The 15,510-nt window shown below is 35.1% G+C and overlaps 1 protein-coding gene across 1 annotated transcript in view; it reads left to right on the forward strand.

Moving 5' to 3' along the window:
* LOC150109011 (uncharacterized) overlaps nucleotides 1-15,510 on the forward strand; it is a 143,517-nt gene that overhangs the window by 9,502 nt on the left and 118,505 nt on the right. The window contains exons 4-5 of the mRNA XM_090401469.1: nucleotides 2,547-2,679; nucleotides 9,234-9,457. Coding sequence (XP_090257595.1) covers nucleotides 2,547-2,679; nucleotides 9,234-9,457 — 357 coding nt within the window. The remainder of the gene's footprint in view (nucleotides 1-2,546; nucleotides 2,680-9,233; nucleotides 9,458-15,510) is intronic.

Below are 15,510 nucleotides of genomic sequence, written 5' to 3' on the forward strand. Positions count from 1 at the left end.
TCTATGGCAACAACTTACTGTTTATGGAGATACGTTCAGTGAATAGATGGGAATGGAAGCGCAAATGTGTATGTATCGTTTCCAGCTAATCTATCTTTTTATTGAAGGTTGCTGGCACTGTAGAGAGAAGAATCCATAGTATTATTTAAATTGTGGTTCTTCTTGTTACTGTTTATTGACTTACACGGTGAAAGCAAATAAGAAACAACTTCCGCATTACGATTTCTCATGTATATCAATGGTGTCAAAACGCCTTAATTAATGGAAATAATATTTAGTAACGACAACTTTCTGGCTGACAGACAGGCACCAGAAAGTAGTATATGGTGGAGTGGAATCTAAAAGAACGATGTCGACTAGTGAAGCACCTCAGGGTTCGGCACTAGGGCCACTACTCTTTAATTTGTATATGAATGAATTAGGGAAAGATTTAAGAAGGGATATTCAGTTGTTTGCTAATGATGCAAAATTGGAGGAGACCAATTATTGATAAAGGCGATGGAGATATCCTGCATGATAATTTAAACAAACTGGTATTGTAGGCAAAGAATAATGATTGTAAATTTAATGTTGCAAAATGTAAAGGTTATACACTTTGGGTTGAAAGCGTTGCATATGGTGTATCATATTGATGGTATTGGTTTGCAAGAAATTGATGAGGCTAGGGACCAAACAGATTGTACATGTTCATAATCCTTAATAAATGGATACTCTTTTTTTTTCTTCAAATTATTTGTCAGTTTGCAACCCCTTCGTTCTACATGGTTTAAACCTGATTATTAAAAAATAATTAAATATTTTAAAATAATTATAAACTTTCCAATTTTTAAACATATAAAAAAAATAGCAAATAGCGAAGTATCACTTCTGCAAATACCTGGGATCTATGATAATATCAAAAACAACATTGTAATATTATGTCTACAGGTAAAACTTCGATTTTGAAACATACAACAAAATACCATTTTTTAAATTACATTACTATAACCATGGCCGATATATATCGTTTCGTGGTTTCCTTTGCTCCACAATCGATTTTGCATAGATATGAGTGAGGCACTGAAAGACCTCAAACTAAACTTTAAATTACCTTTATTATTAAAAAAAGGGAAAATACTGCATTTGTTATCACGCGTAATTGTTTATTTTATGAATGAAATTCTATCTAAACTCTATCTAAACTTTGTTTTATGATGATAATAATAATAATAATAATAATAATAATAATAATAATAATAATAATAATAATAATAATAATAATAATAATAACGTTTACTACGGGCATTAGCCCAATTATAATTTATTACAGATGGTTGTGAATTACACAGTAAAAATAGGTAATATTTTTACAAAACAGAATACAAATTACATGCACTAAACATACACTATGTAAATTATAGTAGTAAAAACAAAATATAAAACGTTGGTATTACATAAATTTAGATTACATTGATTGACGATGATAATTTTGTCATACTTTATAATAAAAGTTTGGCATATAATCCAGGGGAGAATTCTCCATGCTTTCTATGAAAGCTCATTAATTGAGAAAGAAGTAATATTTATTTGTTAATAAATGCATGCATTTATAAGCATTCCATTTAGGCTTTTATTTTTGTAGACAGAAGACGCCTTAAGCTTACGGAACAATAATTGAGCTTTGCGTCGTGTATCGAAGACCGATGCTTGCTCGTCTAGTCAAAGCTACCTTGGGTTTGCTCGGTTGTAGGAGCTTCCAGGTTCTTGCTGCAGCACTGTGATTTCATGCGCGCATAGCCATTTCTACTCCCTTCACGTCGTCTTAAACACAGGCCATACGCAGTCAAAGTAGCTCTAACCAGTGAGCTTCAGCCAGCCTTTACAAATGCGCGTGTTGCTTGGGAAAATTAAGTTACAACCAACTTTTTATGACGGTGTTATTGACCAGTTCATGATAATGATATTCTATCTTTTTCAATTTTGCTACTTGAATTTGTATTCAACTAGCAAAATTGAAAAAGATAGAATATCATTTGTAAAATAAATGTATTTGTATGATTAAATGTACATAAATTTCTAAATATATAGTTTTAAATGGTCAGTAATTCATTATTCCGCTCATCAGACTTCAATCACACCTCTCACTCCCTGAATGATAACAAGAGCAAGCGTGAATTTCAAGACCAGCATTCGTCCCTGATATAATCAAAAAATAATTTTACATGAAAAAGTTCCTCCGAATAAAGAACTAATGTAAATATTTTCGTAGTTTACTTTTTATCTTAAGGTGAATAAAATATTTTAAATGTTGTTTAAAACAGATAAACTAGCCATAGAATATATACCTTCACAGCATTGCTGATTATGTAGAGAAGGTAATAATCTTATCATAACATTAGGCTATTAGGAAACAAACCATCTTACTTGCATCTGACCCGTCTACTTTAGATGTTAAGGGGAAGAATAGATAATATGATATGATACGATGATATATTATATAACGTTTATAATGTATAGTGTATAATAATATTGCCTGGTTATGTATTAATTCAATAGTTATTTTTTAGCTCATTTTTCATGCCCAGGATTCATAATTTACAGTATAAGTAAATCTGCTACTTCAGCTTTAAGTAATGGACTTCGGAATGAGTTAAACAAATGGAATATCAAAGTCTCAAATATCGAACCATTAATGTACCAGTAAGTTTTGCAGTTATTTACTAAATGATAGTATTCTTCTTATATTCCTAGACTTTTGTTAGACTTCAAATAAAAATATGAAGAATATGTAAAATGAATAATAATTGAAAAATAATTCTGAGTCCATACATGATACTATTGTAGGTTCACAACCCTCTACGGGTAGGAGGCACCTAATTTTTTTTTTTTTTTGTAGAGGGAGATTAGATAAACAAGTAGCCTGGAAACTAATATTCATATGGCACAGAATGGGTAAAATACATGCAAATGTTTACAGCGAAAATGTTGCGGCGAATTTTCGTAGAACCGTATGAAACAACAGTGTGGCTATATGAGGAGTGAGAAAAGTAATTCTATGTGATAAGTCAAAGATTAAAAAAGTATATTCTCATTCTATCTGACTTTAATGTATGACTATTGAAGCAATGAAACCAGAGTGCGCAGTTAACAATGGTAATTTATTTCGAATAATATGCTGTTTGGTGGCAATAGTTCTTCATAGGACGTATCCACATTTGAGGTTAGATGGCGTTGGTGTAGATGATGCAGTTCACTGTAGTTAGTGGACTGAGTGGTGGACATGGAAAGTAGAGTAGGTGTCCTCCCTTGACGAGTCTTTGGACCCCTTGGAGGTGTCACATAATAATAATGATTGTTATCAGTGAGATGCGGTTAAAAGATCTTACATACTATGGGACACAAATGTTGGATGTAATAACAACATCTCATATGCTGATAGTAGATCAAATCACAATGATGTCTCTGCATTTCTGTACACATCTTATCATCTGGATGATAAGGAAACATTAAGAGAGAGAGAGAGAGAGAGAGAAAGAGTACAGGAGAGTGACTATCTGAGGACTCTGAATGATGAGTACAAGACAAATTAAGGATATATTTTGCAGAGCTTGTAGATAGGAGGAAGAGGAGGAGGAGAGCAGTGAAATGATCCTGAAAGGAGCTTATCAGATAGATATAGGGAAGTTATTGCATAGGATAATAGGTTGTGGGAGAATGAGAGGTTACCTTTGATGATAATACTATAAGTGTTGTTATCATTACTGGCTTTGTGTTTATTATTACAAGACAGGATTGTAATAATCATGGTGTGGAGGGAGGGAGGGTGAAAATAAAACATCATTGAATGATGAAATGCATTACCATTTCACTCGTGTGACTGGTGAATGCTCCAAATGGAACATTTTTAAATTTCAAATTGATTGCAATGAGTACGTTTTTGTTTCTTAAAAAAATTAGCTTTGCACCAATCCAATATATAAATTTTTTAAAAATATTTTGTAGGATGTCACTTACTTGATATACACCAGACAGGTCAAGGGCTTTACTTTGTCTTTGGGGGAGCAGATAAGGGATGCCTATTTTTTATACAATTCGAAAGTTTCACATGGTTATATTTTTAGAAACTTATCCAGCTTTTCAGATGTGCTTCAGATATATTGAATGTTGATGGATTTACTGTAGCGGGTTTTTTTTTTGGGGGGGGATGACTTTGGGGTGTTAAAATTTGAATGAATTTGGTGGAGGATTGTAGCCATTTGGCACAGAATGTGTTGTGAATGTGGTCACAATGTTCACTAGTGAGGGCACTGTTATGAGAGCAAATCAGTTTTGTCCTACTGAATAAGAGTTTATAATCCCATACTGTTAGGATGGGGGTGATTGGTGTTTATGTGAATGTATCTACTTTTCTGTGTGGAGGAGAAGTTCTGCAAAAAGAGAATGACTGACCAGGATCAATCACGTTAGCATGTAATGAAAGTGTCTATGACGGGCAGATTGCTTTTTTTTTAAAAGTCAATTGGATCCTGAGATGTTGCATATGTAGATGTGCCGTATCTTCATTCCTTTATCATCCAAAAAGTAGTACTGCATCATTACCTAATGATAAACTAATCTTCTCAGGCATTATTTTTCTCATCCAACTCCAAAATAGATGACCAAGCCAAGTCACCTTCTTGACCTGGAACATTGCATTGCATGCCAACTTTGACCTTTCAGAAAGACATCAGAAGAACCTTGAAAATCCTGGATACCTAAAAAGCCTCTGAACCCGATGAAGTCCAAGAAGTTGTGCTCAAAAGATGAACTCCTGATCTAACACCTGTCCTTTTGCATCTATACAGTATGTTATACTCAGTTGGCACCAAGCCCATATACAGCCATTTCAAAAAGACAAAAAAGCTATTTCCCTGTTGCTCTCCCTTCACTGTTGCATAAAATAATAGCGATGGTCATCAATAGTTAAATTCTTTGAAATCTGGAGGACTATCAGCTAATCAGTGACTGCCAGTATGGATTTCGCTAATCAAGATCCATAACAGATCTCCTTGCCTACATACCTACCTCTGGAGCGTAGAGAAACTTGTGCTGTACTTGATATTTCCAAGGTATCTGATAAGGTTTCGCACCAAATGCTTCTCTGCAAATTTCCATCTTATGGTCTGTCTTCTTCCTGTTGTAATAATTGGAATTGCCAATTTTTTCTCAGATCATTCGCTGCATGTAATGGTGAAAGGTGTTCTCTCTTCAGATTTTTGTATTAAGGTTTTGTTATTTCATCCACATTCTTCTTCATATATACGACTTTTCCTCATTGTGCTCAAACCCTGTTCACCACTTTTCTGAAATGGATGACAACAGTATCCATCCTACTCATACAAAGTTTGTAACCTGCTGACAATAGTGATATCCGCTGTAATTTTTTCTACATTCATTTTTGTTTCCCCTTTTATATACTGAAATGATTAGCGATTCTTTCCATTCTCCGGATATCTCGTCTTTTTCTCATATTAAACTTACCAGCTTATCTATATGAGTAGTTAATTCACTTCCCCCATCTTTAATGAGTTCAGCTACTATTTCATCAGAATCTGGTGCCTTGTTGTCTTTGAGCTGATTTATAATTTCTTCTTCTTCAGCTAGTAAAGACTTAAATATTTCTGGGTGACAAGTATGATCATTTTGTTTAAAAGACTCAGCAGGTTCATCACAATTTAGGAGAGTACTTTTTCCACCTGTTTCCTATGTCATCTCTAGTGGCTAGTGTTTGTCCATTGCTATTGCCATTGTGGACCTGTTTTTGGGTTTTAATTTCTTGGAAAATGTTTCTTATTTTCCAATTTTTGCATGAAAATCTCCTAATAATAATAATAATAATTTTATTTTTTTATTTTTTTTTTTATCTTGGATGAGATGTTATTTCTCAGCTTTCATCCTCGAAGCTTATTTCTGAGCTTATCTGAGGATGACACCAGTTAGTTATTATTTATTGGTTTATTTGTTGCGTTGGAAAGCTATGAAATCAAATCTATGTTTAATGCTTGATTTCCTCTGCAGCCGTTGATTGAGAAATTCGCACGCACGCACGCACACACGCACGCACACACACACGCGCACACACGCACACACACACACACACACACACACACACACACACACACACACACACACACACACACACACACACACACACACACACACACACACACACACACACACACACACACACACACACACACACACACACACACACACACACACACACTAACTTGGAATGTACTAATGCGTCGCTGAACTGGAAGCCTGAACGAATATATTGTGTTTCATTTAGTTTGTATGGTATTTTGGGTGCGTGTTTCTTTTTCGTAGTATGTCCTTAGAGCTCTTTTCAGGCTATTGTAGTTTGTAAGGTTTCTGTATTCAAAAGGTAATTTGTTTATCATGCTGGGATGTAGAAGTTTCGCGTGGCCTTTCCGTAGTGATTATTGTATTTATATGTGATATAATTAATTGTCTGAGGTCTTGTTATACGGTATGTATTTCTGACTGTCCTGTAGTTGGCATCGAAATAATGTTTCAGCAAAGCTGCATAGTGACATAAATGTTTTGCTGTCAGTATTTTGTGTTCTGACATTGCAGTGTATATAAGGTCGTTATTTTCGCTTTGTTCCAAAAAGATCAGTTTTATAATTTTGTACTGTAGCGACATTAATCTATTTAATTTGTAGGGTGCACAGAAAGCATAGGTTGTTATAGCATATCTCAGTATATTTTGGCATAGTCTTTGTATATTAGTGTTTTAGGCGTGTGGGAACTGTCTTTTAACCTCTAGAGTTTGCCACTTATTGTTCGGAGTTTGTTGTGTAGATGGTTTATGTGGCTATTCCAGTTCATATCTGCATCGAAGTAAATTCCAAGGTATCGTATCGTTTCAACCTGAGTAATTGTAGTGGTTTTGCTGTTCTGTGTGTTTTTTATGTTGGAAAGTGGATGGTGGATGGTTATATATTTGTTATCAACTGGTCGAGTCAGTGGATTTCTGAATATCATTAAATTTGTCTTATCTGAGTTAAGGTGTATGGAGTTTTTCGTGAGCCAGTCTATGATCAGATTTGTGTCATGTTCCATATTTGTTTGGGCTATGCTTGTGTTATTATGGATGGATAATAATAATAATACTATTTTTAAATAGTAATAGTAATTTATTGATTGCTAAAATATTTATACATACAATAGACATTTTGAGTGACATTGCAACTTATAATTTTACAGAATTCAGCTCTAAGTGCTGCATTTTCTACATTGATTTCAACTAAAAATTTTAATGGTATTTTTTTTTTTGCCGCTGTATTACGTATTTACAACACATGTTCTTCTAATGTTAACAATGAAGATTATTCAGAATTTTTTGTATAATAATTTTTTTTGTTTATATAATTTTTTAATTATAAGAATAATTTATTATATTATTTTTTCATGTTACATAAGAGTATTATATTAATGATATTATCACATAATAATCAGTATTTTCAGGTTATAAGGATTACGTGTTGTTGAGAGAGACGAGTTAATCCCACCTACTTCGAAGCTTGGGTTAGCTTTTGTGAAGAGAGTGGGATTTAAGTTTCACTATTTATGTTGTTGCTACTATTTATGTATGGGATGTAGGCATTGGATGCTGGCGATTTGTGATGTGTATATCAGTGTTAGTGGTATATTAACTTTGTCGGTATATTTTCCAGAGTCTGTGTTTTAATGTTCTGTAGTTATCTATGTGGTTGAGTTGCGTGGGTATCTGATGTGATCTCACAAAAGAACCGTATGACTTGTTGAAGGGTGTACGGATGTAAAGGGTAGTTGTAGGTCATGTTGTACGATATGTGTCTCTGTTGTTTCGATAGGTGCTGTCGAAGTAATTCCTTGTTAATATCATGTAATGTTTTAGGTTTTTAATGCTCAGAATTCTGTGTATCGGCATGTGCTTGTCGGATATTGGTTGTTGCGTGTAAGGTGTCCAAATCACTGTTGACACGATTTTCCTATGTAATGTTTCTAATTTTGTTAGGTGGCTGTTTGATGTGTTTGCATAGACTGTTATTCCATATCTGAGTAGGAATTCGCAGGTACTGTGATATAGGAGTTTTTGTATATTGGATAGAATAATGTCTTTAACTTGGAAGAGTTTTGCTGCGATGATCCGAAGTTTGGTGTGTAGGTATTCTATATGTTTTGTCCATTTAAGGTGGGAATCTATATAGAGACTGAGGCATTTTGCATGTGTTACAGGTTTGATTTCATAACATTGGCAGGTATTTTTGTTGTTAATGCAGCGGTATGTGTGACAGTGTATCGATAGTGATGCGGGGCGTATGATTCTTGGGTTGTGTATTATCAACATCTGTGTTTTGGTGCCGTTAATTAGAATTGCGTTTTGGTAGGAGTATGTTGTGATTTCATTTAGGTCTTGTTGTGCTTTGCAGAGAGCAGTGTTGATGTCTGTGTGCATTGCTAGTAGTTGAGTGTCATCTGCGTATTGAAATATTTGACTTCTTATGGATATATTATGAACATCGTTAATGTATATGTTGAATAGAGTGGGTGATAATATGGCACCTTGAGGTACATCGTGTTTTATTTGTATACCCCGACTGTGACAAGTACCTATTTTTGTTACTTGTGTTTTGTTTGAGAGGTAGTTCTTGAACCATGTATGCAGTGTTCCTCTTATACCTATTGAGTATAGTTTGGTGAGTAGTATGTCATGTTCAAGTGTGAGAATTAGATTGAGTTAAAAATAATAATAATAATAGATCACATAGAACTTGCGAGGGTGGTATAGTGGTTAACATAGATGCCTTCCAAGCAGTTGACCAGGGTCGATTCCTGGCTGTCGCAAAGTTTTTGCTGACCTGGTTGGCCGAGTGGTCAATGCTGCAGTGGTCGAATCCTGCCATGAGCATGGATGTTTGTGATTTGTCCGTGAAAATACTAGTGGCGATGATGGGCGGTAGATGGCGTTGGTGGAGATGATGATGGTAGTTGGGTTCGTTGTAGTTGGTGGACTGAGTGGTAGAAACAGAGAGTTGTAGAGTAGGCGCCCTCCCTCGATGAGTCTTTGAACTCCCTGGAGGTGTTACCTAATAATAATAATAATAATAACTTCAAAGCATAAGGGAGACATAATAATTATGCTGCATTTAAATTATTTTAAGATATTACTTTGATTTGTTTATGTGTATTTCATTTCATTTCAGAACAGCCTTAACCGCAGAAAATGTCGTCTTCGGTGCAGCTGATAAAATCTGGAGAGAAACTTCAGCAGAAATTAAACAGGTTTATGGAGAAAAGTATTTTGTTTCTTTTAAGAAAATTGGGAGACAGATCCTCAGATTAGTCAACTGTAAAGATATTACTCCTGTTTTGGACAGTATGGTGGATGCGATTGTTTCTCAGCAGCCTTTGTTTAATTATGTACCTGGTAACTTAGCATTGAAATGCATCTTGTGGATTCTGTTCTGCTTACCTCAACCACTTCAAGACTATATTACTGGCTTTTTCCTGACAAGAGGATTAAAACCGCTTTCCCTTATTTGATTTAAAGAAATCGGGGTTTTTTTTGAAAAAACAGAAAATATATACGTTTGATGTGTCCGTCAATTTATAAGCTGTCTGGCTAAGATTTATAAAATGCATAAACCATTTAAAACTTTTTAAGCTAAAAGGAAACGCAAAGTTTTAAAATACATTGGTTTTATTATATAAGAGAATACGAAGTTTCTTATTGTGAGGCTATTATTCATATTGGAGGCCTAGCTTGAAAATTTTACTGTTTGATCTCTGGAGCAGAATTCTTAGACTTATTTAATTAGTCTATCCCTGGTACTAAATGTACTATAGATTATTAAAATTGTTCAAAGGACTGACAAAAAATGTAACCCTAACAACTGACCAGTGGCGGCTCGTACATGAGCACTGCGACACTGCAGCACCCCCAAGGAAAAAATTAAAAATTTAAATTTTGTTTGTGTTTATAAATAATAACAATGCTTACAAATTATATAAATGCAATACAACATGTTAAAGGTTACAGCTTATATTTTGACATTGATTGAATAGTTAATAATTGGAATTGGTCGATTAAGGCTTTAGATTACGAAATAAATGCACTGCGATCTAACTCCGAATTCGTTTGCTCTTGTCATTGCACGTTAAGTCATTCCATTTTTGCACGTTAAGTCATTCCAACACTGCTGTTTGGGCACATTTACAAGAAAACCTCGCTTAATGCGAATTTCGATATGCGGGATAATCAGTTAGCGCGATTGAGTGGAATAATGCTATTTCCCGCTTTAAGCGAATGCTTAATCAGTGTTAACGCGATTTTTTTTACGTTATGCAAAATTTTACGTTACGCGAAATTTTTTTGTCGCCAATCTGCAGCGAGCGGAAAAAGCTAGAAGTCATTAAGAGACATGAAAGTGACGCTAATAATCCAATGATTGTGTGCGAGACCTGGAATACAGCGAGTCTACAATTTGGACTATAATAAATAAGAGCAAAGAATACAAAGAACAAGGAAAAGTTGCTACTGCTTCTTTAAGCATGCAGATCACAGAAATAGAAGCCATTTAATGATCGAGATGTAGCGTCTTTTATCATCTGGATCGAGGGTTATAACTAAAAAAGAATACCTCTTGGTAAAGGGAATTTTCAGGCAAAAGCTCTCAATATTTTTACCCCATTGAAAGAAACCAAATTTCAAAAGGAATGTGAAAGTTTACTACGAGTTTAGGATGGTTTGACCGTTTTAAAAATCGAACTGGACTGCATAACGTAAGAATAACGGGGAATCTGCTAGTGTTGATAAAGATTCTGCAGCCAAGTTTCCTGAAGAATTGCAAAGCATAATTCGGGAGGATGAGTATGACGATCGGCAAATATTAAATGAAATTGGTCTCTTTTGGAAGCGTATATCAACAAAAACTTTAATAGCTAAAACTGAAGCATCTCAACCAAGATACAAAGTATCTAAAGATCGTCTTATTAGGAGGCAATACAGAATGCGACTTTAAACTCAAGCCCATGTTAATTTATCGTGCGCAAAATCCAAGATCTAACATTATTGTAGAAATCAACACAGTTGGAAAAGAACTTGGATTTAATGAACAGGATACTGAAGATGTGAGAAACCTGCTCGATTCCCATTCAGAACAGTTAAGCGAGAATCATCTCAGTCAACTAGAACAGCGTGCATATGAAGAAGAAGAAGAAGAAGAAGATAAGGAGTGCGAACAAGAAGAGAATGTTACGACTAAGAAGCTAACTGCAAAAGAACTTGAGCTAGTTTTCAATTACATTGAGTATGCTAATGAAATTTTGTTTAATGCTGATATGGAACGAAGCTTCGAAGTCCGCTGAATTCTTGATAAAGCGATCGCCAGCTATCGCAAATTGCATGACAAGATGAAAACGTCGAGCATGATTCAGACATCTTTACTTAATTTTTTTTTTTTGTAAAAAAGTAGCTCAATTAAATGTTTAGACATTAAATGAAAATGTAAGCAATTGATTTTTATTAACTTTGATGATTTTATCCTCTAATATAGCTTATACTGCAATTTGTTTCTAAATTTACGCTAACTGATGGATGAATTATAACCATTCCTATTGTTTATTGTATTTATTTAACGCGACTTCGCTTAGCGCGCATTAATTGATGGATTAATTAATCGCGTTAAGCGAGGTTTTCCTGTGCACAAGGAAGTTGACAGATCTTTCAAGTTCTAAACAAGCTCGAAGGCTTCAGCCCACTCCTAAAAAAGGCACAGTAATTAAGTAAAACCTCTATCCAAAATAATAATAAATAAATAAATATGCACACTGACCATCTAAGTAGCCATCTAACTCCATTACCTTTTAGGCTTCAAGCTTTCGCTATTTGAGATTGCATACTAGAAAAATCTCAAAAAAGGAAATTGTTCCAGAACAACTACGCGAGGTATTTCGTATTCCACTCCTCATATAAGAAAATATTCTTTATTTACCCCCCCCCCCCCATACGAGAATATAATATAACAATGGAGATTTTTGCCATGAACGAGTTCAAATCTCACATCTGTAAGATTACAAAACAGCATGCAAACAAACCAATCCAAATATGGGAAGCACTACTGCGATCCATAGTTTTCCTCTTGGGGGAGGGGGTACTAAGAGAAACCCCCGGCATCGCAGACCAACCCAAGGCGGTCTTCCCAGGAGGAGAATATCATCTGGGCGCCAGTTACTTCTGTCGTCCACTCTGAATGGCCAGTCGAGGTAAGTTATAGATGCCTCACTTCAACCATAATGTCCGTAATTATCTCAACTCAACTCAACTCGTCCTAACCTCTGGATGGGTCGAAGTGGGACAGATGATCTCTTGTGCTGTGCAAGCCATCCAGATCCCTAGATCTGACCCTTTACGAGTTTTATCTTTGGGGGTTTCGTTAAAGATACTGCTTACGTGCCATCCCTGTCCACTGCAAGAAGTTTGATATCTAATTGTAGCAGCAGTGAATTCAATAACTGTTATTGACCAGTTACAAAGAATCTGGCAATAAATGGATTGTTTTGATGTGTGTCGTATTAAAGGAGGAGCACAGAGAGTGCCTGATTATCTGACCTGTCAGGTGACGTGTAACTTATGTTTATATTGCTGCAAATACAGAATTCATAAACAAGTAGAATCTGCTCCTTCATTTTTGAACAACCCTGTATAAATACAAAACAAAAAGAAGACAAAATTACAAGCTTCAAAATAAAAAAAAAAAAACATAAGTTCGTACTCGAAATTAGAAGCAAGTCTACAGGATATAGGACACTGTATTACCCCCCCAAAAAAAAAAACGAGCGGAAGTATGTATACGCTATGTTAAACCTCAAAGTGGAAGATATAACAGGTATATTTTACTAAATTATGACGTTCTTCATCGGTGTCGCCCAATTTAATATAAGAGGGATCCAGAATTCATGTACATAGGAAATGGGTATGGAATCTCATTCTGGCGCCTCAGACTTACTTTTCTTCAAGAAACATTTTTTTGATGCAATAAAGGGAAGAAACTGGCAACAAATATTCTGTCACATTGTTCTTGAGATTCGATACGGCACTCTGCGTCGAGGTCGGATACTAATATTAGCCACTCTTTAGCATCTTCCAGAGGGATGCAGGAAGCCATCCTATAGATATAGGATGTACAATCAGATTCTTCAACATCTATATCCCGACCAATGTAAACGAAACTCCTACAATTTTCCAGAAGCTTGAAAACTATGAAGCTCTTTATGTCATCTTGATGGACGATTTCGACCATATGTCGAACCCATTTTTGGATATACTTGGGGGGGAGGGATCTCAGAGACTGCAGTTGGTTACAAGGATCAGGAAATTAGCATCGAATATCCTCAGCTCAGGGGCTTCTGAAGAGCTCACAATCCTCATAAAATATACTCCACGTTTATGTTTTGAAGGATTAATACGAGTCTAAACCGCTTCTACATATTGTCATCCCTTGTCTACAGAGTAAAGAAAGTGCTGCACATAAAAACAGCAAAATTTCGAACAATAAACCAGATGTACTCGCGATAAATCTCCCATCACTGAAAAAGAATGTGTCTTCCTCCATAGATATCAACTCCGAGAATTCAACAAGAAAAGCTGGTTTCTGGTCAACCAATATTAGCGTATACAATGTGACAATATCATTCCCGAAATAGATATGGACATAGACGTCGAAAAGCAAAGATAGATGAGGAGACATGGCGGTCTACCCTGCTTATATCCAAGGAAGGATATTAGTATTTCTAGTACTATTACATAAAATCTTCAAGGACTCATGAAAGGACACACTACTTCACTATACTCAACTCACCGTTTTCTCCTACTTAATCATCTAATAACACAACGTCATCTTCCGCTCATCACTATTAATAATATTATCTGTAAACGTGTATTCTCTTGGCCGATTTGCCTGTATGCGGGATGAAAAATCCGAGTTTACGGGAGAAAAAAATTGTCACCTCCGTATGAGATCGACTAACTGAACGATGGGTGAATGTTTAAAAAGAAAAACAGCAACAATAATAAATAAAATTTATATACTGGTCCATAAAATCTCGAACATCAAGTGTCTGCGATATGAAATTACATTTCCACTCATTGAATATTTTTTAATGTGTTATTCTACTCTTGCATTACTCTTTCTTGTGATATGTAAAACTCTCAGCATGTAATATGCTTACTTCACACTCAGGGTTAGGTAGCCCAAAAAAGACCGTTATAATTTCGATTCTAGTTGCCTACTAGAGGAATTTTTCTATTCCTTCCTCGACTGGTTCCGAGTTTGTCGATCTGTGGCACATGAAAGTAAGGTTTCTTTCTCCGGAAATTCGGACTTTTCATTCCATAAACTGAAGAAAATCGACAACCAAACTCAAACTATTTCAAATAATAATAGTATTACAATTATGGACCACGAGATGGCGGTAGTTGTCAGCCCTTTTTTCGAACTTTAAAATAAATATCTGGAGCTGCAAATATATATTTCCATCAACCTTTTTTGTGGCTGTCGATACCAAGTTGTTGTGAGAGATATTATTATGACAGATACAAAGTGCTTTTCGACTTCTTATTCAATATCAATTAATTAATCCTACAATGATCGGGAATCGGGTACTTACGAGTACTCTAAGAATAGAAAGATTCTAAATAAAATGCAGAATATCTGATGAAATTATTTAGAAACGTTTGTCCAACCAGGGTACAGACATACGAAGTTAAGAATGCCAAGAAGAAGAAAAAAAAAAGTGAAAATCAGAATAATTTCCTTTTCTATGAATATGAAGGGCCCAATTATGCGTTGAATCCTTCACTATTTGGTGGAAGACTGCCCCAGAGCAAAATGCTTTTTTAATACATAATAAGTAAGCCATAATTTCAGGATGCGCTGAACTAGATAGGAAATGCGGGATAAACACGATGATAAACACGATAAACACGGGATAAACACGAGGAGAAAACCGATTTTAAAACTACCATACTGGGTAACAATAAAGAAGAATACCTCTTCACCATATTGTAATTATCAACCTGGCAGCTCCCAACATAGCGGACGTACTTCTTCCCATGAATATGGAAAAACAAGATGAACAGCTAGCATAAATAGAGCTTCGTTAGACTCGATACAAGTTAAGTAAGCAAAAACATCAAACAAAAATGAATTGTGCACAGAGATAGCAGAAGAGATTTCAAGAGCTCGATGATTATACGAAGTGCTGAGGAAACAGAAAAAATCAATAAACAGAAGATATATATATATATAAAAAAGAAAGAAAGAAAGAAAAAGTAAAAATGTAGTCTCATGAATTAAAAGCGTGACTATAAAGTGTCGCAGATACTTTATATACTCAAACATTAAACTTGCACTGGAGAAAATAAATATGAAAGCTACGAAGAATATCAAAATATGCACACGAACAAGTTAAAATCGTTGG

The sequence above is a fragment of the Typopeltis vanoorti genome, chromosome 2, assembly GCF_054136105.1.
Source record: "Typopeltis vanoorti isolate ZY-2024b chromosome 2, IOZ_Tvanoo_1.0, whole genome shotgun sequence".
In the NCBI taxonomy this organism is placed as follows: Eukaryota; Metazoa; Arthropoda; class Arachnida; order Uropygi; family Thelyphonidae; genus Typopeltis; species Typopeltis vanoorti.